Source organism: Microtus ochrogaster, chromosome 7 (assembly GCF_000317375.1).
Source record: "Microtus ochrogaster isolate Prairie Vole_2 chromosome 7, MicOch1.0, whole genome shotgun sequence".
Taxonomy (NCBI): Eukaryota; Metazoa; Chordata; class Mammalia; order Rodentia; family Cricetidae; genus Microtus; species Microtus ochrogaster.
The window spans coordinates 12,271,025-12,295,056 of record NC_022014.1 but is presented as its reverse complement, the minus strand read 5'-3'; the positions used below and the strand labels follow the sequence as shown (position 1 = coordinate 12,295,056).

The window sequence follows — 24,032 nt, the reverse complement described above, 5'->3', positions numbered from 1 at the left end:
ACATATTCTGGGCTAGAGAGTTGGCTCAGTGGTTAAGAGCACTGACTGCTCTTCCAGAGGACCTGGGTTCAATTCCCAGCAACCACATGACAGCTCACAACTGTCTATAACCCAGCACCCATGGAAAAACATCAATGCATATAAAAAAAGAAAAAAGATGAACATATTCCACTACAAGTATGTACAGTGAAAACAACATACTTGATGCTTTCTTTTTTCTTCTCCCTCTCCTTTTTTTTTTTTTGTTAGTAGCAGTATTGAACCCGGGACCTCATGCATGCAAAGCAAGTGCTCTACTCCTGAGCTACAATCCCTAGTTCCAATAAAAAAAAACATGCTTTAAAAGGTAGTCATAAGATGTGTATGTTTGTATTTCACCTGCTGCCTGCTATGTATTTTCAGTAATGATCAGAGCCAAATTTGAGAGGTTACTGTGCTGAGAGATTGTTACATAGAGGCTTAAACCTCAGAACACCAAGTGAAGCTGCTGTATCTGTCCATCGTTTTCTTTTAATTAATCTGAGACACAGATAGGCAACTTGCCCAGAATTATGGAACATGTAAATTAGAGATCAGTATTCAGAATCAGGAGTTCATACTCTAGATATGCCACACTTAAAATGGGATAGGGCTGTAGCTCAGGTGATAGAGTGCTGTCTGGTATATACAAAGCCTTGATTCAGTCCACAGCTCTTCATAAACCAAGTGAACTAGGTGGTGGCTCATGCTGGTAATTCTAGCATTCAGGAGGTGGAGGCAGAAGGATCACAAGTTCAAGGTCATTTCAGCTGCATAGTGAATTAGAGACCAGCCTAGACTACAAGGCATCCTGTCTCAGAATAGTAAAGGAATTTTTTAAATAATGAAAATTTAGCTAGGTGGTGGTAGCGCACATCTTTAATCCCAACACTTGGGAAACAGGGGCAGGTGGATCTCTGTGAGTTCGAGGCCAGCCTGGTCTACAGAGAGTCCCAGGACAGCCAGGTGCTACACAAAGAAACCCTGTCTGGAAACACACCACATACACAGAGCTTAAGGACAGGTAAATGCTAGTGTAGACAAAGAATACAGCATAAACAAACAACTGGAAAATTATAACCTGAGAAATGCAAATTAAAACACCAATAAAGTCATAACAGTTACTAAATTTATAAATGCTTTCAAGTGACAGAATCTTGAATTGATAAAGTTGTTATACTCAGACATAGCTAATGGAATTGACATTTGCAAGAAGTTACAAAAAACAGTTGTAGGTTTCTGACTCATTTAATTTCACTTTGGGACTTAGGAAAATAGGGATTGCAGAGATGTGTGGGCCAGCTCTTACAGCATTCTTTACAGCAACAGGAAAGTGTGTTCAGTAGTGTTGGCATAATGGACAGTAATAGAATATGAGTTGTGTATAAGCCACACCTGAAAGGATCCCAGGAAGGAAGCCTCCAGTGGCCCCGTGCAGTTTCCATGAGTTTTACAGTCTTTTCACTTCACAGTTGACTCTTCATTGAAGTACACATTAGGAGAGAAAAAGGATTCAGTTATAAAATATGATGGCCAGTACTCCTTAGCTGAAAGGGGCACTAGTGTTTAGACAGGCTTTCACAAGCAGAAGTAGATGTGACATTTTGTTAAAAGATGTGGGGGGAAATTGCATGTGGTTGTGCCAGTTTTGGAGTTTTCTCTGTGTATATTTGAGACAGGGTCTCCTGTTTCCCAGGCTGGCCTCCATCTGCCTGCAGCCCAGGATAACCTTGTGACCCTCTTGCTCTGTCTCTTGAGTGCTGTGACTGTAGATGTGCACCATCATGCCAGGTTTAAGGGCTTTGCTATAAACTATGCTGAGCACTCTACCAGCTCAGCTACATTCCTTGCCCATATGCCAGTTTAAGCAAATACACAACACTAGTTTATACTGCTTGATCATCTCACACCATTTATACTTTTTTTTTTTTTCCCAAGATAGGGTTTCTCTGTGTAGCTTTGGTGCCTTCCTGGAACTCACTCTTGTAGACCAGGCTGGCCTCGAACTCACAGGCCTGCCTCTGCCTCCCGAGTGCTGGAATTAAAGGCGTGCACCACTGCCTAGCCCTATTTATACTTTTTGAAAACCCCCACCAAATTAATAGGTCTAGACATTATCATCTTCCATATCACTGGTCATGAATATCCCTCACTTAAAGGATGCCATCAGCCAGATGTATGGGTCAGCACATGTGGATCCTCAGCACCTGCCAGGTCAGTCTCTACTGCTGGAGGGCCATTCCCCAGGGCAGTTGTCGATTACACCAACAGTAACTGACCAAAGGATGGGCGATTTAGTAGATGCCATTTTTTACATTCATAAATCAATCTGCTGACCTTGGTGGTCCACTGCCAGTAACCCCAGCACTAGGGATGATGAGGCAAGATGGCTGCTGAGAGCTTGATGCCATCCTGGGCTAAACAGTGAGAACTAAACTAGCTGCAGCAGCCTGGCTCCATGATGGGGAAAATACAAACTTAAAAAGGGAGAAGAATTGGCACTCTGTTAAGAAAGTTTACAGACTATAAAGTGTAATCTTCAAAGAGATCTGTTGTGTGTCCTGTGCTCAATAGCTTTCTTTTTCTAGAACTAATACACCAATAAAAATGCTTGCCAGATCCTGTTGGCAGATGGAGTGCTGCTTCACTGAGGCAGCTTGGGAGATTTATGTTTAATTTCAGGTTCTCGTATAACGCAGGGTGGACAGTTGGCACATGTTCTTAAAGTGTAGGTGCCTGACTTATACCTGTAGTAAGGGGTTTGGTCTACCCTGAGGCATAGAAATACTCCAGAGTCTTCAGATTTGGCCAGTCACTTCTTACCTAAGTCATTTTCTTTGCCTCTGCCAGGATCGATGTGTCTCAGAATGATCTTCCTTGGGAATTCATGGTTGACCGCCTTCCTACTGTTTTGTTTTTTCCCTGCAATAGGTAAGGCTGAATTTTTTTCAGTATTGGGCAGGTGGGATTTTCTTGTTGAGGCCTAAAAATGAAATGTGCTTCTGCTGTAAACCCTTCACTATGTTCTAAACTATTGTTAAAACCGTGTCGTTAGGGACATAGAGCAGAACTCTAGTGCTGAAATGTCATGTGCTGTGATTTTTTTTTCTGTTGCTTTTTTTGTTTGTTTTTTGAACAGGGTCTCACTGTGTACCTCTGAGTGTCCTAGAACTCACTGTGTAGACCAGGCTGGCCTCAAACTCAGCCTCCCTAAAGTGCTGGGATAAAAGGCATATGTTAACAAACATGCCCAGCATGTGCTGGTTTTCTTTGATGCTTGCTCTTCCCTAAGTCTTTCTTACACAAGTGTCCATGTTGCCCTGAGAACTAGTTAGGTTTCATACTTCTGTGAACCTATAGAAGATGCTACAGTTGACAAAAAGTGTTCATGTTTGTATGGGATGAGTCCTGCTGAGACCCAAGGGAATACTAGCAGTTCCCCACCCACTGCTCCATTCTTAGGGAGCTCTCTGCATGTGTAGTCTGCCCTGAGGTTGTCTGTCACCCAGTTGTGCTGAAAGCTACAGTAAGGAGGGGTGGGACCATTAGCAAAGAGAACTGGACTTGGCAATGAGTGGAGGCCCAAATGTTTCCACAAAAAAAAAAAAAAAAAAAAAAAAAGGAAATGATCCCTCAAAGCCAAATAAGATGTAAGATGAATGCTGACCCCTTTGATTGTAGAATAGGTCCACAAGGGAATCCACTCACATCCCCTGTGGCAAATGGCAGGATCCTTTAGGAAGGCCTGGCCCATGTTTCAGTCACTTGTTTTAACTTCTTGCATTTTACAATCACTGCACTGTTGTAAGGGAGAGCTGCTTGTTCATCCCAGCCACCCAGCTAGCTTAGCCCCGAAATAACCACACAGAAATTGTATTAATTAAATCACTGCTTTCCCATTAGTTCTAGCCTCTTATTGGCTAACTCTCACATCTTGATTTAATCAATTTCTATTAATCTGTGTATCGCCACGTGGCAGTAGCTTGCCGGGAAAGATTCTAACCAGCATCCGTCTCAGGCGGAGGATCCATGGCTTCTCTCTGACTCTGTTTTCTTCCTCCCAGAATTCAGTTATGTCTTCTCCACCTACCTTAGTTCTTCTGCCCTTTCAACTAGGCCAAGGCAGTTTCTTTATTCATTAGCCAGTGAAAGCAACATATATACAGAAGGAACTCCTCACCACTGCACAACAGCAGTGTTTATCAGGCTTCTCTGGGAGAGGGCTTCCTTGCACTTTGTCAAGTCATTGCCTCTATTTTGTTCTTTATCCCAAAGAATGTGTGCTAGAATACTTTCCATGGTAGCAGGGGCTTGCTAGGTCACACTAAGAACAGTGTGGCTCAGTCTGTTCCACTGCTGGCTCTGCCATTGTCTTTCTAAGACATATTAAATTGCCATATAATCAAGAAATCATGGACACTAACACCAGCAATTTCATCTGAATGAGACACAAGTTGGGCATGTAGTGTAATGATATGTAATTTTTTAATTCTAAATATACTTTTAAAAATGTTAAAGTTACAGCACACAATAAAACGTTAGCAGGCAAAGGCTCTCACAATGTGGACTAATGAGTGTGTGTACTTGGAAGGAAAGACATCTGCACGACAGGTGCACAAGAGGGACATGCTTGGCTAGCATTCCACTTCCGGAGTGCAGGCCAGGTATGGTGGCATACATCTTTTTTTTTTTTTTTTTAAGTTTTTCCGAGACAGGGTTTCTCTGTAGCTTTAGAGCCTGTCCTGGCACTAGCTCTTGTAGACCAGGCTGGCCTCGAACTCACAGAGATCCACCTGCCTCTGCCTCCCGAGTGCTGGGATTAAAGGCATGCACCACCACCTCCCGGCCTTGGCATACACCTTTAATTCCAGCTTGAAAGGCTCCGAGCTCTTTGAGTTGAAAGTCAGCAGGAGTTATAAAATGAGACCCTGCATCCAAAAAAAAAAAAGTGAATTCACCAGGTCCTGCAGCCCCTCCTGTGTCCCTAGATACCGAAGAGTAGAAGACTGCCCATGTTTGTTAAACACAGAGGGTCTGGAGAATCAAAGCCTTTATTGCTTTGGAATGGGATTTTTCTCATTTCCTAAAAACTGATGGTAGGCACAAGTGGAGGGAACTCATCATTGGCTGGTCCAGAGAGCATTTGGCTTACCCGGAAGGTGGAATAGAAAATTATAATGTGACTCTTGCCTGGATAACCATAAATAAAAGGGGGCAGAGATGTATTGGCCCAGCAAGAAGCAATCAGCTGAGTGAGGACTCTGAGGGCTACTAGGCAGCTGCCTGCCTCTGCCTCTGAGTGCTGGGATTAAAGGCATGCCACCATCGCCCAGCTGGATTTTTCTTTTGTGGTGCACACCTTTAATCCAATACTCAAGAGGCAGAGGCAGGCAGATCTCTGAGTTTATGACCAGCCTGGCCAGCCAAGGCTACAGAATGCAACCCTGTCTCTAAAACCAAAACATAACAACAACAACATAATAAAAGATATGAAAGCATTTTTAGTATTGCCCCAAGACTTCAAAAAAGCATTCTGCTTATCAGTCTCATTCTGTAAATGTCTCTAGAGACATACTGAGGTGTCTCACAGTTCTTCACTGGGATGGTGCATCTACATTTGGGCCTAGAAAAGACAGGTCCATTGTTGCTTGATAGAGTGGCAGGCCCAAGTACCCACTCTGCGGTCATGCTGAGTGCCCCAGGAAAAAACATTGTAAAGTGCACTTAGAAGATTATTGATAAAAACAGCTGACATTGCAAGCTTTGAAGTTCTGTTTTCTGTTACTTGAAAGTTTTTATTCTTTCCCCTCCCCCATAGACATTACGTAGAGGGACATAATCTGGTTTCTTTTTTGTTGTGAGACAGGATCTCACAGTGTAGTCTAAGCTAGCTTCAAACTTTTGGTTATACTCTTGCCTCAGCCCCAACCCGTTCCTGGAGACAAGATTTCTTTGTGTAGCCCTGGCTATCGTGAAACTCGATTTGTAGATCATTTGTCTAAGAATACCTAGCACTGAGCGAGCGCATCTTGGGACCCTGCCTTTGGAGCCCTGCCAGCTCCATTTCTTTACTCTGAGGATGTTGATTCCTGTCTGTTGACTAACCTCAGACAGAACTGTACAAAGTAGTGCTTTGAGTTATGGTGGCTAGATTGTGTGTGCACAGGTAAACATACCTGTGGGAGAAACTTTGGTGGCTGGACAGTAAAATGACACGTTCTGAAAAGGGCCTTTCTGAATAGAGAGAGCATGAACAAAGATGTAGAAACCCCTTTGAATGTCACTATCCTCACTTCTGTGCTGTCAGGGCTGAGTGGCCCTAATTCATCTTCACCTTGTAAACCAGGGTGTATCTGTACCCTGGTTGGTCCATTTGACAGTAGCACCTGTCCAGGTGTGAGCCCAGTGTCTCCAGCCTGGGATACAGTTCCTCTCAGCCAAGGACACTTTTTGCTATAGATACTGTGCATTAAGTGTATGCTGTTACTGGCTTTTTGTTTATTTTTTCAGTTTTATGAGTACTGTTAAAAGCCATGGTAACTGAGGACAGCCCTGTTACTGTGATCACCAGCCCATGTAGCTCAGACAGAGTAGCCACATTCTTCCTCCTCCCTAATTCACTGGCTTTGGGCTTAGGCATGAGCGAGCTTGTCTGAAAATTGAGTACAGACACTTGTTCTATCCTCAGGAACAGATAGATACTTTGTTTAAGTCAAATTGCATTACAATTGCAGTGCAAGTCTGTGGGGTACCTCAACTCCACAGAGAACTGCTTGCCTGGTCATCACTTCTTTTCAGAAAAAACTCAGGATCTTTTCTTGGTCAGGGTGACCTATTTGTCTCTACATTGTGCTTCAGATCCTCACTTTTGACTTTCCCTTCCTCTCCAGAAAGGACCTAAGTGTGAAATACCCTGGAGACCTCCCCATCACCCTTCCAAACCTGCTGAGGTTCATTCTGCATCACTCAGACCCTGCCTCTGCCCCTCAGGACCTTGGCATCAGCCCTCCTACCCAAGAATGTGTCCAGAACAAGGCAGTCCTGCAGCGTGAACACATCTCTCACGTGGAGAGTGCCATGCAGAAGCTAAGGTCTGAGATGAGCAGCCTACGCCGTACACAGGAGAAGGTGGAGGGTCGGCTCTTTAGTGCCCGCAGGGATGGACACCGCCTGTTACGCCGGCAGCGTGCTTTAGAGCAACAGCACAGGTTGCTCCGTCGCCACAGCCAGAAACTGCAGGCCCTGTATGTGCAGAAGGCCCGTGAACTCCAAAAGTTGGCCAGTGCCTCAGAGACCCCTCTCCCTGAGCACACATGGCTCAAGATCCTTGTAGCCACTATGGAGAAGGAGCTGGAAGGCCAGGGTGGAGCTAAGGAACCAGCCCCTCTGGAGAAGGCTCGTCCCAACCACTCGAAGCCCATGGGTGCTACCCAGTTACCTGGTGACACCCTTCCACCTTCTGCCACCAGCTCCACTCTGACATCAGAGAGGAAGCATGAGAACAGGACAGATTAACTTTTCAAAGAGATGAAGAAATCAGAGGTGAAATCTGTACATTGGGAATATATTTATGCAAATTTTATTGAAATTTATTGTAAATAAAGATTTTCTCAGTGGTCTAGAAAATGAACTTGAATGTCATTCAGCGTTTATTGATCAGGAATGGCATCCCTTCCCTTCCCTTATTGCACAAACTTGGTAGCTTTGAGACACGACAGTAGCACAGTCCATTTGAAGATTAATCTAGGAAAGTCAGTCCTTGCTTCAGTGGCTGAGCCTTGGTGTTCTTGCCTGCTCCCCAGGATGAAAGGCTAACTAACTTCTTACTCATCAGAAGACTTTCCCACAAAGGTTTGCATGATTGAGAAAGAATCTGAAGAGAGGGTTATAACTTATTAACCATTGGAGTGTAAAATAAAAAGGTAGCCAGTGATAAACAAGGACAGGGAAGACTATTGTGTGGTTGTTCACTAGTTCTATAGGTGTTTCATTTTTCTTCCTAAGACCTCTACCAGTGCCCCACAGTGTCTGAACTTGTTCAGCAATTCATCCCAGTCTCGATGGGTTGACTAAAATGCCAAAGACATCCCTGGCAACTGGCGAGGAGAAAGGAAGCTCCCATCAAGTATAACTGATAAGAAGAAACGTCATTGGCATAGTAAAAGATGCGACCTGTGTCTGACAGTGGAGTGATATGAGCATTTCCAGGAGCCAGGCTCACACTGAAAATGTAGATCCAAGCTGTTTTCGGGTCAGCAGTGTAGAGGCTGCTGCTGCAAGAATTAGAGGTAGAAAGCTGGGATGGGGATGGGCCAAAACCCTCAGCCTCTGCCAGCTACAGGGCAGAGCCTTTCATACAGTCTGTCCTCCTCCTGGACCCGAAGAGTCACTGCTGCCAGGGAAAGCAGCCTCTGCCGATGTGCAGTCTACCCCTTTCTACGTCTTCCATGACTTAGCTATCTATCTCACCAGGGTCCAAGAATTCCTTAAGCTGTTTTTACTGCAGCAGCCCACCATACATGTCTTATTCCTACCCTCACAAATGGCCGTAGAGCTGTCCCTCCTCACCTAGAGCTGTTCCTTAACTCTGACACCACACACACACACCATGTGTAGATATACACTGCTAAAAAGAAGTGCTCCCTACAGCTCTTTCCTTGGGATTTAGAGAATGGATTAGTTTCACATGCTTTTTAAAGCTGTCTCCAGCCTGGTCTGGAGTTCTCTGCTTTCTGCCCATGCTGCTCTCAAGTGTGCCGCCCAAGCCAGGGCCAGCCACCTAGTCATTATCAAAGGTGCCCACACACTGGTATTCTAATCAGAATGGTTTAGAATGTACTTATAGTGGTGGGATTAACATCCAAACAAGCTTATAGGCATGGACTCAAAGGATATCTCGGAGACACATGCTGCTGGCTCCCTTTCCTGTGAGAGCCAGGCCCTGAATTTGAACTCCTGGTGGCTCTGTTGTAAATACATATGTGCACACTAGAAACGATCTTCTATAGCACACAGGCACCTTTAGAGCTGGGGCCGGGGGCTCTGTACAAAGCTCCGAGGACTAAAGTGAAACCCAATACTCAGCCAGTGGGCAGTCATTGGAGAGGAAAGGAAGCTCACTTGTGAAAAGATGGGAGGAAAAAAAAATCATCCCCTACCCCACCCCCACTCCAGTGCAGAAAATATTAAATATAAAAACAAAACCTTGCTTGCTTGGGCTGACTAGGTTTCAGACTTCAAGTAGCCGCCGCAGGCTCTGGTGTTTCTGCAAGGCCTGTGCTGAAGGGCATGCTCAAGACCAAAGGGCAAGACACTGCTCCGCTAAGCTGCCTGGCAGCCCTCAGGACTCATAGGGACTTGTCCGTCATAGGCTTCAAAACAAGTACAGCAGCTTCCTTGCAGTGACTGCCATCTGCACACACTGCTACGTAACAAAGCTGAAGCTCTCCAAAGGGAGGGGTGTGGTTTTTCTTCGACTCATTACTAACCAAGCAGAAATCACCCCAGCACCCCAGCTGCTTAGCCTTTCACTTCCTTTCCATACACACAGATCAGACCTCAGTGAGACCTGCCAAGGGCAACTGGGGCCTGACCAGTCAAAGACCCTCCATGGTCATGCTGCCGTAGCTCACCACGAGTACAGTCATCAAGCCAGTCCCATGGGCTCTATGTGGTAATTTTAAAAATCAGCAAAAAGGCTTAAGCACGTGCTTCTGGGCCTATTTACAGTTCACAGGTTGGTTAGTTCACGCATTACAGTAGTAGCTCCATCAAAAACAGGCTCAGCTAAAACATTCAAGTAACAAAAGCGCTAAGGGGCCATGAGCCCCAGCAAGGTCAGGCCTGCCCACTGCCTGCAATGGGCAGCCCCACCAGGAGGCTGAGGGGGAATGCCAGGACAGCCGGGACCCGCAAGTCAGTGCATGCGATGATGAAGCCCGAAGAGACCATGCCAGCAAGTGTCAACCTCTCTCACACAGCATCCATCATGTCTGCTTCGGCCCTCTCAGTGCTTCTGGGCTGGCTGCAAACGGAACCAGGGCCTTCACAGCCCAGCTCAGCCATGCACTTCTGGACCATTGGCGGTCATCAACTTGGTCTTTCTTTCCACACATGGCCCCTTGGCAGAGTACTGCACTAGGAGAAAGGGCTCCTTTGTCTCGCCATCACCCACGATGCTCTCCTCGTCCTCCGACTGGCTGATGCGCTGCAGCCGCAGGTAGCACCAGCAGCCCAGGATCAAGGCCCCCAGGGCAGCAATGGCGATGAGGATGACAATGACCGTGACCACCCCTGTAGTGGGGCTGTGGTCCATGATAGACATGGTCAGTACTTGGAAGGGCTCTTCTGGTGGAAAGCTCTTGGTGTGGCTGGCTCAACGAGGCTGGAATTTGGGCTGCACAGTACAATCCTGAAAGACAAAGCCAGGAAAGACTATACCAGGAGCTTGGCAGGGAACTCAGCCACCCAGCTGGCCCTTGCTGGGGTCTGTTTTTAAGTTCTTGAGCTCAACCCGGTGATAAGCGTGGGGTTGCCTTTCGACTGTGTCTGCCCAGATGCTCACCCACCCTACTTCCCCCAACTACTCCTGACAACCAGGTGCTTCCGCTATCAGTCAGTCACTCTGATGGGAGGGGAACTGGGCACCTTGACAGTTGTCAGAGGCTGCAAAAGGACTGGCCACTAATCTGGATCTTCTGTTGAAGGCATACGTTGTTTTTTTGTTTGTCTTTAAGAAAGTCTCACTCTGTAGCCCAGGCTATCTCAAACTCATGATTCTCTGGCTTTAGCCTCCAGAGCCTTAGGATCACAGGCCTGTGCTACCACACCTAGCTGGAGGTGGACACTCTAGAAGATACCAGTATGTGTCCAGGAAGCTAGAGAGGAAGGATCCAAAAGTAGAGAAAGAGCCTCAGCTCCTGTGGGGGTGGGGGTGGTCAGGTAACACATAATGTCTCAACCTTCAAGGTCTCCAGGGTCTGAGCCAACAGCTTTCACCCTATGGAGCAAGGATCTTGAAGACCCTGGTTCTCAGGAAGCCCGTGGATGTAGGGCGGGCAAGCAAAAGTAAAGGAAGTCCTGGAAGACATGGGTACTGGGGAAAGCTTCAGGGGAGGCAGGAGGGATGGGGTAGCTGGCTTCTGACTGTACATAACTTGGCATCTGGTACAGGAGCCAAATCACCAAGAGGTCGACACCCCTAAATGTCTGTCCAAGTATGGTGACATCAGATGCACAAGGGACCAGGTGCTGTGATGCTAACTGGATGGGTGGGTGAGCTTCAGGGAGGCCACACTGGCAGGACAGGGCATTCACGGTAGGGGGACAGTACTGCTAGGCTCTGAAGGCAGAAGGGAGAGCCACCTGGGTTCTCCACGTCACAGAGCCCAGTCCTCATCTGTAGACAAGTTTCAAGTGCAAAGGAGAAGGAGGCAGTGGGATACATGGTAGAATCTGCCCCAGTCTCCCTCTCAAACCTCCAGGGCTTACTCTAGGCAGTACCCCAAAGCCCAGCCCGCCACCACCTCCCAGGCTCAGGGCTTTGCCATTATGGCCTTCCAGCTACCGAATGCAGCAGATTGTTCCAGTGTCTCGGGGTTCCTCACTTTCTTACTAATGCCAATCACTAATGAACATCAGTGTGGTTCCAGAAATGAAGATGCCAGGAATGTCTGCACAGGCCAGGCACAACCTACACTGAGTAAGACCTGAATGTTCAAAGTCTTCCCCTCCATGTCCTCAGGTAGACAGTACAGGAAGATTCTCCCTCCAAACAGGATGGGACTTGCTGCAACCTGGAGCAATAATCCCTTTAATGACTCTCACTCAACCAAGGAGGCTGCCAGGGCTGACCCTGAAGGTCACAGGCAGCCAAATCAATGCCCCAGAGTGCCACCCTCGTCACCTGTGCCGACTCTACAGGAAAGCTCCAGGCAGGGAGGGGCAGCACCCTTGGGTCTCTCAACCTTGTGGTCTCCTAAGTCTGAGCTGCAGGGGGTCCCACTTAGCTGGCTCCTTGTCCACTCTTGCAGTCAGAGCACACAGGATGTGCTCAAGTACTTATAGTGACTGACAGTGTCCCCATTCCTGCTCAGAGCTCCCCAGCCTTGTGCCCTCCAGGATCTCCCAGAGCCCAGTTCCTTCTGCCCAGGATGACCCATTCCCTGACTTTTGATCACTAGGTCTCAACTGGGGGCAACCGTGCACTTGACATCTGCTCGGCCCTTTTTAAGGTAGAGGACAGTTCCCAAAGCCTCAATGGAGAACAGCCTGGCCCCAAATGGCACCCACATGGAAGTGGAGGAAGAAACTCTGACTCAGTTTACACCAACTCCGGGAAAGAAGCCTCTCCAACTAGAAGGCCAGGGAAGCTCCCTCCCCTGGCATGGCGACCTAGCTCCTGGCCTTCCCTCATCTCCAGAGCTGCATGTCCCAAGAGTGCTCTGCTTGCTCCTTAGCCTAATACCTACCCTGTCAACATCAGTTCCCCCCGCCCACGCAGCCAGACCACACAGGACACCCATGGTTCTGCCTCCACCTGCCTTTCCTCGCGTTGTCTTCTGGACAGGAAGGGGAAGTGTGTGTTTGGGGTCTGGGATGGTTCTGGGATAGCAAGTGGAAAAATCAAACAATGGTACCGGGATCTGAGGGAAACAGCTGTCCTGGGAGGAATGAGGAAACTGAGGCCAAGCAGCTGCAGCCCAGAGAGACCCCAGGAGAGCAAGGACGACTGCAGACTCCTGTCTATGCCTGCCCCAGGTCTGGAGGTAGACAGTCAGCTATATGGCTCTGACCTCTGAGCATAAAGACTCGTGACCGGGCTGGCCATGCCTGGCCTGTGGCCTCTACCTAGCCCTGATGGGCCTCTTTTTTTGTTCATTTACCAAATGTTTCCTGAGAAGTAATCCCAAACCTGTCATTGTGGCCTCAGAAGGGGGGACTCTTAAGGTTGCCTCACCCTCTGCTGGAAGCGTGGCTACCACTCATGCCTCCTAAACTGTCCTGCCGTTGCCTCCTCCCTTAGTACTGAACTGGGAACTTTTCCAGAGATGACCCTTGGGGTGCCTCTTCCCACACAGCCCAGCCTGCACCCCCTGCACCCCAGTCTTGTCTCAGTTCTCTGTTATCTGCAGTTTCCTGGTTTAGGGATTATTTCCCTGGCTGTTACTTCCTGGCCTGTGGCCTCTAGAGGGTCTAAGAAAAGGTTACTGTCCCTCACGTTCACGGTCATGCTCCACTGTGGATGGCACGTGACACACAGTGGGTACTCAGGAAAGGCTGGCTGCGTGGTTCCAGACCTGGGGACCAATCAGAACACACTAGTCTGAGCCAACTCCCTAACTCCAGACTACTCCCAGGTTCCTAAACACAGGTCCCCATGCTGCCAACAGTCTTTGAAAAAAGAGGATATAAGCCAAGTTCAGGCATGGCACTGCTGCCTAACAGGTCTGAGCCCAAACAGAAACAGCTAACTTAGTGGTTCTCAACCTTCCCAATGCTGTGATCCTCATGTTGTGGATAACAACCATAAAATTATTTTCATCGCTACTTCAAAACTTAAGTTTGCCATTGTTATAGATTGTAATGTGAATATGGTCTTAGGTGATCCCCATGGAAGGGCCATTCGAACCCCAAGAGTCATGACCTACAAATTAAGAACTACCAGGCAAACTGTCCATGCTTGGGATAGGGAAGGGCGGCAGCAGAGAAGCAGAGTCCAGAGGAAGCTGGGACACCCTGCAACTGGCTAGTACACCCCTCTGCACACCACTGAGCTCCACTCATCCACCGAGGCCCGTGGGTCTGGGCATAATGCAGCCCAGTTGAGGACAATCCCAGGACCACCTCAGAGCCATCACACCCTCCCCCAATCCACCTCATCTCCTCTTTACTACCCTGATTATCCTACTCTGCAGATGCGGAAACTGAGGCTCAGGGTCATCTAGAGCACAGGTCACACCACACACCATGTCCTTGTTGGAAGCAACAGCAGTGACAACTTCCAGGTGAGCTCTGGTCAGATGGGCCTGGGCAATCCACAGCCACCCCAGTTTGCAATGCTTGAGAATTGCTGAGTCTGGTTTCTCAAGACCCAGAGCACACGGGTCTCAAAATAACACAGTGCACTCTGGGCAGGGGTCTCCTAAAATTCAGACTCTCCTCTAGATCTTCGTGGTGAGGGCCTCTGTTACCCCTACCTCCTCTTCATGGGATCCCCAAACTCACCCTTCATCCCATTATTCATGCTCAAATCCCAGAGGGTCCACCCTCTCTACCTCACGAACTGTTCCCAATGACCTCCTTTTCCTTCTGTGACCCTTGCACCCCAAGGCACAGAGTCTGGCCTGGACCCAATGTCACAAATGACCTCTTCTCTGAGGACACCCCACTGCCTGCTCCTCACTCAGTGCTGCTGGACTCAGCTCTGCCACCTCACCTTAAGCCTCTACCTCCTGGGGCACTCCAAGGGAGCCAGAAACACTGCCCTGTTTTTAGGGCCAGCTAAAAAAATTTTTTTTTTAATGTTTTTAATGCTCAGGAGCTTCCAGCACTGTCCTACCCTCCAACAAAGCCACCTGCCAAGTCTCCTCTTTGGGGACCCCAGGCCAGAAGTATTTCCTGCCGCAGGTTCTGTTCTGCCATACTCCAAGAGGCACCATCACCGAGGGCTTCTGCTGTCCAAGAGCTTAGATAAGGATAACAGCATCCGAAGGAGAGCTAACATCCAGCATGGCTGTGTCTACTGCCACCCCCCCCCCCCATTCTAGAAGAGAAACCTGCTCCTGGAGCCAGCTCACTGCCAGACCTCAAGGCAGAAGAGGAAGCTAGGAGGACTGAGGAGTTCCAGGGACTGCCCCAAGGTCAGCTGCGGTCTCACAGTCCAGGCCTGAGTCCTGGCCCTCCTGTGTAAGTCCCTTGCCCGCACTCTTCAGGATCCCGTTTGGCCATACAACTTTGGGAGTGATATAACAGTAGATCCTGAAAAAGTTCCTTGGTGTCGAACTCTTGAGCTCAACATCTCAGTAGATCTCCCCAAAATTTCTGCCTCAAAACAATCCTAGAGTCGAGGTGTTACTCTTCCCACTTGACAAATAAATACAGCTTAGAGAAGTTAAGTCAGCAGCCCAAGGTCACACATCTTAAAAGTGGATCTGCGGTTATTCAATCCTAGCAGTCTGGATCCTAAATTAACGATTTCAAACCTGATTCTAAAACGTCATCTACCTGACCTGTCTCCCTTCTGGAGGCTGAGGGCACTGAATCGGTGTCTGACCCCTCCTAGGAGCTAGTCTAGGTGACCTGGGCCGAGGACTAGACACTGATGGCAAGCACCCCAGCAGCTCCCGCGTGCAAAGCGCGGGCGGCGTACAGGCGCTGTGCCAGGCGACGCCGAGTCTCCCCCACTCTACAGAAGGAGCAAGGCGAAGCGTGAGGGAAGCAGGGGCCCGTTCAGGGGGCGACAGCAGAGAAAGAAACGACAGCTGAAGAGAAAAATCAAGTCCTCCTGACCCGGATTTTCTTTTTGCGGGGGGGGGGGGGAGGACCAGGACGGACCAGCCCACACCGCGCAATCACTGCCAGCCGGATCGGGAACAAACGCTGCGGCTCGGCCTCAGTTTCCCCACCGAAGAAACGGACGCCAGATGTTCCTTGGGCTCCCATCCCCCATGATCCCATCTTGACCACTCTGGGACGCTGCCAGGAATCCTGTCGGTGCTAAGAGTGAGTGTTCGGGGCAGCCCGGAGGATCCGCGCAGGGAGCAGAACCGCGGGTAGCCGAGAGGAACAGACGCCCCGCCGAGCAGCCTCCGCCCCCCCCCCCACCGCCTCCTTTGTCCCGACCGCACCGCCGAGGACAAAGAGCCCCCGCCCGCGCCCGGCGTCCGCGGAGCCGACCCGCCAGCGCCGCACCCCGGCTCAACCGGCGCAATCCTTCCCCCTTATCCGGCCGCCCTGCCCGGTCCTGCTCACCATGTCGCGGCCCGCAGTCCGGCACGATCCGCCAGCAGCAGCCTCGCCGCCCGGCTCCGCCCGCACACTAGCCGGGTCGGGCCGCCGCGCACTAGCCAGACGCCAGAGCCAGATCTGCGGCGGGCTGGGTGCTTCGGCTCCGCCCAGGCCGGGGGCGGGATGCTCCGATACGGCCAACGGGAGATTGCGCTGGGTCGACGGGGCGGGACGAGACGGGGGAGGTGGAATCACACGCGTTGGGGGTGGGGCGCGGTGCGTGGGTTTGGGGTAAGCGGGGCGGGGAGCGTTAGCTGCGAAGGGGATGAGGGAGGATGCTGGGCGGCTAGCGGGTGCCGGAGCTGGGGCGGGCGGTGGGTGGCTGGGCTTCCGTGTGCGCCTTTTGGGTGCCGGCGGTACTGGGCTTGCTCCTGGCATCCTCTTTCTTTGAGCGTAGTCTCAGCACAATGACAGAAGGGAAACTGAGGCACGCAACAGGTGTGAGTGGCACACAGCCCCAAAGTTGCAGGCACGGGCAGAGTTGAATGACTGTGCTTTGGAAAGAAGCTGGCCGTTTTTTTTTTTTTTTTTTTTGGTTAATTTCATCATCATCTAGCCATACATTCATCCACCCACCTATCTGCACGGATCACGTATCTTGCTGAGCCACAAGTCAGCCATAAGCCAGACAAACAAGGTCCCTGCCCCCAGAGCTGCGGACTGGGGTGCGTTATTTTAACATAATCTCTTAGTTAAGACTTCACCAAGTACCATTCTCTGTTCAGACTGCTCAACAAATCAAAATAACCCCAAATAAAAATGTGTCATCTCATTTGACATTAGGAACCGAAGGTCTTAAATGCTACCCAGATGCTCTCGCAGAGGTAGGATGTCAGGCTAGACATAATTGGCTAGGAACACAGAGGTGGTAGCTGGTGTGGTGAATGCCCCCAAGAAGAGAGTCCAGGAAGAGACAGGACACTCCATGGTGGCCACCTGGAACTCCCAAGAGGCTCAAGACCTTTGAGGCCCAAGGTACTCCCGAAGATAGGAAGGGACAACGTGGTTGAGAGCTGGGAGGCCAGGGGCTGCTAACTTTCTTTCTCAGACTCACACAGAATGTCCTAGACACAAGCTGAGGTAACTAAACTGTTTCTTACCTCCCATCTTTGGCCCATGCCATTCTTTCATCTTGAACATTCTTCCACATCATCTTCCAGATCTCAGCTTCCATGCCCTTGCTCTGGAGGCTTTTATTTCGCCACTCTCCCGTCCATTGTGAAATTGTGTTTTTCAAGGGTCTCATTAACTTTTGGTTTCCATTTCAGCACTAAGACTGGACCATCCACTGATGGGTCTACAGTTGGTGTATAGTAGGCTCTGTCGTTTTGTTTTTCTGAGACAGGTCTCACTGTGTAGCTCTGGCCATCCTGGGACTTGCTTTGTAGACCAGCCTGGCCTTGAACTCAGAAACCTGACTTCCTCTGTCTCCTGAGTGCTGGGATTAAAGGCATGCACCATCACCACCTGGCTACAGCAGGCTCTTGATAAAATACATTGACTGAGCCAGGTGGTGGTGGCGCATACCTTTAATCCCAACAGTTGGGAGGCAGAGGCAGGTGGATCTCTGTAAGTCAGAGGCAAGCCAAGGCTACACTCCTGTCTCCAGGAGTGGGGTGGGGAGAGGTCCTGAAGAAGACCAGGCTGAGGAGGTGTGCTGGGTTCAGAGGCAGAAGGAAGCAGGGTTCTGGGCCAGCTGCCTCCAGACCAGAGCCAGGTGGTTCTGAGCAGCTCCTGCATATAGTTCTTCTCATTGCTGTCCTCAGCGCTCCTGCTGGGAGTACAGACTGGAAGGAAGGGTTCTTCCCCCAAGCCAGCCCAGTGCCTGCAGTTTGGGCCTCAGGTGGCCAAGAGCTCATTAGTGGTCTAAGCCTGGAAGATGTCGGCTCAGAACTCCAGAGCTGGGATTGGCAGGGAGATGAACAGGGAGACAGAGACGTGACAGAGGACATGTTGAGCGGTGGGCAGTGTAACACAGAAATGATGTGGTCCTCCCTGCTTCAAATCTAGACTTGCTTCCTGGAGGGCTTTGGAAAAGCAGCCCAAGCTCTGTGTGCCTCACTTTTCCTCATCTGAAAAATGGGGACACCAGCAAGGTAGACCTCTCAGAGTTGGGAACAGGGGGAGACCTCCTACTTGCTCCCTGGTCATCATAGTAACAGTTTAGGCTTAGAGAAGACACAGACGTCCCCATTTGGATCTTGGGCCAGTGACTGCACCTCTGTGAGCCATGGCTTCCTCATCTTCATGGTGGGTCTCATGCTTCCCAGTACTGGAGATGGTGAGAAAGGCAGTGGGTGGCGGGAGCCCAGAACTGCTCTGAATGCTTCCCTGATGGGAACAGTGGTAGGCATGGGAGTTTAAAGGTGGCAGGCTGGAGATGGGGCTCAGCTAGCAGTGTGCTTGCCTAGCATGCAGGAAGCCTGGGTTCTATCCCCAGCACTGCATAAAGAGATCACAGTGGCAAACACCTGTAATCCCAGCTTGTGGGAGTCATTCTCAGCTGCATGTTAGTTCGAGGCCAGCCTGGGCTACATGAAACCCTGCCTCAAAAAAAAGTGGTAAACTTTTAGGTAGGTAGCCCCATTGCAGAGATGAGGAAACGAAGGCTCTTACAAGTGCGTGCCTCTAAGTCACCCAGTAGAGAGTGTCCCAGTACAGGTTCTTCAGTAGCTGGTTTGAACCCAAGACTCTGCTTTATTTGTTTGTCTTTGTTCCCAAGACAGGGTCTCACTACATAGCTCTGGCTGTCCTGTAACAACTCACTACGTAGATCAGGCTGTCCTTGAATTTACAGAGATCTACCTCCCAAATGCTGGGATTATAAGTGTGGGCCTGTCTGATATTCTGATTTTCCTATGAGCTCCTGGGAAGTGTTGATCGTGTGGGAACCACACTTTGAGCAGTCAGGGGCTGTGAGCTACTGAAGGTGACAGGCAGCAGGCATCTGGCCTGTGGTTGAGCCCACATGGCCCGTTGGGAGCCCTGCACTTGTAACTGTGAACCTAACTGCTTATCTCGTGCCCTGACTTTTTCTACCCTACAAACAGGCAGGAAGTCTTGCTCTGCTCCCGCACCCTTTTCCTCTGTTCCTTCCTCCTTCATGGTAACATCCGACCCAGGGTCTTCCCAGTGCAGCTGGCTGGAGGTTCTCAGATTTTCATTAACAAGAAAGATAATTATTGGCTTGCTAGGGCCCAGCTGGGCCTGCTGTGGGCCAGTCTGGCCCTCTGCCCACTTCTCCAGTGTGCCAGAGGCATTGGGACAAGAAGGGGCTTGCTGGGCCTGCGAGTAGGGAGTCCTCAACTAGCCTCAGAGGAGACACCCTGCAACTGGGCCTCTCTGTAGAGCCAGTGGTTACCAGTCTGAGCTGGTCAGCTGTTTCCCAGGCATTCCCAGGAGCGGTTCAGGCTTAAAAACAAAGTGAATATTACTCGGCCACAGGGGAGTTTCCTGATGGGTGACTGGGAACCACTGGTGAATTCTCCAGAATGAGTCTCTGTGGAACACAGAGAGCTTTCCCTTGCTCCGAAGAACACAGTTTCTCTCTCAGGGAGAGGTACCTCACTGGCTGATGGCTTTGTTGCTTTATCTATGTCTGGTTCAACCCCTTAGAGCCAGAGAGAAGGCTTGCCAGCCTATTTCAGGTGGCTGACACTCCCCAGCTAATGTGTTATTTTCTATGCATTTATGTCGCAGTTCCCTTTGATTTATGAGCCTGATGTTGCTTTTTGTTTTTGATAATAACACACCCTTTCCTTTTCTTTTTCTTTCTTTGTTTTCAAGACAGGGTTTCTCTGTGTAGCCCTGGCTGTCCTGGAACTCACTCTGCAGACCAGGCTGGCCTCGAACTCACAGAGATCAGCTTGCCTTCTGCCTCCCAAGTGCTGGGAATAAAGATGTGTGCCATTGTGCCTGGCTCTTCCATTTTCAATAGGACTATTTAGGGCTAACAAACATTGAATGTTCAAACATGTATGAGCTACCTTCCCCCTCCTTGCTCAAGTGCTGGGATGACAGGCATGCACCACAGGGCGTCGTTTCTGTGATGTCCAACATAGATGGAACCCAGGGGTTTGCGCATGCTAGGTGGGCCTCCGCTGACTGCCCTGCAGCCCTAGGCTATATTCTCTCATGTTCCTCACAAAGGACGCTAAGCCCTGCATTTGTCCTCCAGAGGCCAGAACCCTAGCTAATGGGAGCAGGAGGGCATCCTAGCCCACACCTGTCGTCTTTGTACTTAGGAGACAGAGACTAGGAGAGCTGAGTGTTCTGGACCATTCTAGACTCTGCCTAAAGGGAAAGAGGAGGAAAGAAAGGAAGGAGGGAGAGAAGGGAAGAACAGAAAAGAAAAGAAGACCTCCTCATCCTCAGACAACTGTCCCATCACAGAGGCGATGACTCCCCAGGGTCCCTGGGCGTGGTGGACTGCCGTCCTCCAAGCACGGTAGCCATTGCCATCTTTATCAGAGCAGCTTGTTACTATCCACAAGAGACCTTCAAGAAGGGGCCTGTGACCTTTTATAGATGGAAGGATCATTAGACTCTCATCTGAGGCCCCAGCCACTCTGTCCTGCTCCTCCCTTCCAGACGTATGTTATTCTGCCCCGACTGTTCCTGATCCTCCAGAGGTGCTAGAGTGTAGAGAAGATGGGAGGTTGCCTGAGGGGAGATCCCAGCTGAGCAGCCACAGGAAAGCACATCCAGGCTGCCCTGAGACTTTTCTGTGATAAGTATTTGGGGATCGTGATCACCTGCGCTCCTATGCGCAGTTCCACCATGCTTCTGTCAGGAAGCTAAATAAACTCCTTAGTTCACAAGCTGGACCTGCAGGGAACCAGTCTATCCCATGCCGGAGGCAAGTAGGCCTTGCTTACAGCTCCCCAGGAAAGGCTAATGCGAGGACTTGGGGCGGTGCTCAGTCGTGCCCGTTCACACCACCATCGTATTGGGCTTCGAGGTCTGGCAGGAGCCGTTCCCCAGGCCCACCTCAGGGCTTTTATCTGTCCTCTTGTCTGCATTGAAGCCTCCAGCAGAGAGGGGATGGAGAAGCCAGAGGTAGCCAGAGCTGGTGGACCACTGAGGACACACCCATACAGGACTAGGAGCTGCGGAAGAGCCCAGCCCAGCACTGCCATTTCACTAACCTTCTCTGAGCTGGAATCCCCTTATCTATAAAATGTAGATACCTGGGCTGGAGAGATGGCTCAGAGGGTAAGAGCATTGCCTGTTCTTCCAAAGGTCCTGAGTTCAATTCCCAGCAACCACATGGTGGCTCACAACCATCTGTAATGACATCTGGTGCCCTCTTCTGGCCTGCAGGTATACATGGAAGGAATGCTGTATACATAATAAATAAATAAATATTTTTTTAAAAAAAGAAAAAAATGTAAATACCTGTCTTGGCCAAGACCTTTCCACAGACTCCACACACAAACCTGGAGCAGCTATGCTGGGCTTGGCCACAGGATTTTTACACTCATGTGCTTTTTAAAAGTTTTGAATTTTTAATTTTTTTGAGACATGATCTCATGTAGCCAAAACTTGCCTTGAACTTCTAATCTTCCTGCCTCTATGTCCAGAGTGTTTTGATTATCGACACGTGCCAACATTTCTGGTGACGTAGACGTATGCACTTACATCTTCCAAAATGGCTCATTCATTGGGCTATGGGTGGGCCTCAGATCTTTGCTGGGCTGCTTCAGTGTCTTGACTACATAGTGACTGACTTCCCTAGGGTAATTCCCAACAGAACACAAGGATGCCTTGTGACCTAGTCCATCATCTCCACCTCATTCTGTTCCTTAAAAGTGAGGAACCAAACCACACAGGCAAAGGAAGAGTCTATTTTTTGTTTCTGGTGTGTGTGTGTGTGATGTGTGCATGCATGTTCTCATGTGTCTCTGTGTGTATGTGGTGTGCATGCATGTTCTCGTGTGTGCGTGTGTGTGTATATGGTGTGATACACATTCTTGTGTGTGTGGTGTGTGCATGCACATTCTCGTGTGTAGCCAACAGTGTATGTATGTACACACAGCTGTGTGTGTGCATGCAAGCGGAGGCCCGAGTTGCTGTCAAGTGTCTTCCTGCATTGTGCTCCCCTTTATGATTGCAGCAGTCTCTCACAGTCTCCGCCCCCTGTTCATCTGGAGATGCAAACTCCTGTACTCACACTTGCTCAACAAGTGCTTTACCCACAGAGCATCCCCCAGACCCTGAGAAGTTCTACTTATTTTTTTGAGGCAGGGTCTCTCTGTGTAACCCTGGCTGGTCTTTAATTCCAGATGTAGATTAAACTGGACTTGGACTCACAGAGATTCACTTGCCTCTTCCTCCTGAGTGTTGGGATTAAATATAGATAAGTAATGTGGTGGGTATTAGTGGGACAAGGGAAGCTTCTGAAATATTTTAAAATTTATGCCAAAGAGATATTTTTTTTGGTTTTTTTCAAGACAGGGTTTTTCTGTGGTTTTGGAGCCTGTCCTGGAGCTAGCTCTTGTAGACCAGGCTGGTCTCGAACTCTCAGAGATCCGCCTGCCTCTGCCTCCCAAGTGCTGGGATTAAAGGCGTGCGCCACCACCGCCCGGCTATGCCAAAGAGATTTGAGGAACAAACCAATCTTAAGATGTAGGCCTGATTTGGACACTAATTATATATTTGTGTGTGTATATGTATATATATATACGTGTATGTATACACACACGTATGTATATATTATATATATATATATTATTCAGGGTTACTATTGCTGTGATAAAATACCATGACCAAAAGCAAGTTGGGTAGGAAAGGGTTTATTTGGCTTAAGCTTCCATATTACTGTTCATCACTGAAGGAACATAAACAGGGCAAGAACTTGGAGGCAGGAGCTGATGCAGAGGCAATGAAGGATGCTGTTCACTGACTTGCTCATCATGGCTTGCTCAGCCTGATTTCTTATAGAAAGAACCCAGGACCACCAGCCCAGGGGTGACACTACCCACAATGACTTGGACCCTCCCCATAAGTCACTAATTAAGAAAATGCCCTACAGGCTTATCTGCAGCCCAATCTTACGAAAGTACTTTTTCTTTTTAAAAATAACTTGTTGAACTTTTATTTTATGTACGTTGATGTGAAGGTGTCATATCCCCTGAAACTGGAGTTACAGTTGTGAGCTGCCATGAGGGTGCTGGGACTTGAATCTGTATCCTCTTGAAGAGCAAGCTCTTAACTACTGAGCCATCTCTCCAGCCCCTGGAAGGATTTTCTTAATTGAAGTTCTCATCTCTCACATGACTGTAGTTTGTCATTGACACAAAACTAGCCAGCACAACACACACACACACACACACACACACACACACACACACACACACACACACTTATTTAGTTAATCAAGTCAAAGACTTTTGTTATCAGCAATGCACTGAAGAAGAGTCAGGGTCATAAAAATAAAAATCCATGTTTTCACACATCGCTGCTCAGAGGTGCACCCAGGGAAGCCCCGCACCAGTGCAGCTGCTGCTTTTGTCAGATGTGCAGCCCCAGGCGCATTCACACAGTCCCTGCGGCCAACAGCAGGAGCAAATGCATCAACAGCGCAGATGCGGTTGGTGTCCATAGAGAGCAGAAGCATCAGTTGGAGGCCCCCTTTGGGGCTGGGGAGATGGCGCAGCAGTTAAGAAGACCCCTGCTCTTGAGGAGTACCTTGTCCCCAGCACACATGGTAGCTCCAGTTCCAGGGAACCTAGTGCCCGCTTCTGACCTCTGAGGGTAATAGGCATGCATGGGGGAGCACACACATATGCAGGCAAATACTCATACACATACAATTAAAAAATCTTAAAGACAGGCATTTTTACAGATAATCTGTTCAAACACTTACATTTGAAGTGAAATGCTTTTAGAGATTTGCTTCAAAATAATCTGCATAGAATGTGTAAAACGGAATGACTGGCCACAGACTAATGGTTGCTGGGAGTTTTGGGGGGACAGTGTGTATGGACTGTGTTTTAGTGTATTTT

General features: G+C 49.2%; 2 protein-coding genes across 4 annotated transcripts in view; one reads left to right on the top strand and one right to left on the bottom strand.

Moving 5' to 3' along the window:
- Positions 1-7,645, top strand: part of Txndc11 (thioredoxin domain containing 11) — a 78,668-nt gene extending 71,023 nt beyond the window's left edge. For all 3 annotated transcript variants that reach the window (XM_005349318.3, XM_026780174.1, XM_026780175.1), the window contains 2 exons: positions 2,869-2,949; positions 6,909-7,645. In XM_005349318.3, coding sequence (XP_005349375.1) covers positions 2,869-2,949; positions 6,909-7,533 — 706 coding nt within the window. In that variant the 3' untranslated portion in view covers positions 7,534-7,645. The remainder of the gene's footprint in view (positions 1-2,868; positions 2,950-6,908) is intronic.
- A 2,033-nt stretch (positions 7,646-9,678) lies between these two features.
- Snn (stannin) lies at positions 9,679-16,117 on the bottom strand. The gene is made up of 2 exons (XM_005349317.3): positions 15,991-16,117; positions 9,679-10,429 (listed from the first exon to the last, which is right to left on the bottom strand). Exon 2 carries the CDS (start codon positions 10,340-10,342, stop codon positions 10,076-10,078), a length of 267 nt encoding a protein of 88 aa, XP_005349374.1. The 5' UTR covers positions 10,343-10,429; positions 15,991-16,117; the 3' UTR covers positions 9,679-10,075.
- Between the last annotated feature and the right edge of the window lie 7,915 nt (positions 16,118-24,032).

What these genes read in the sequence shown, in the direction of transcription:
- Snn (XM_005349317.3), bottom strand. Translation starts at nt 10,342, where the DNA reads ATGTCTATCATGGACCACAGCCCCACTACAGGGGTGGTCACGGTCATT.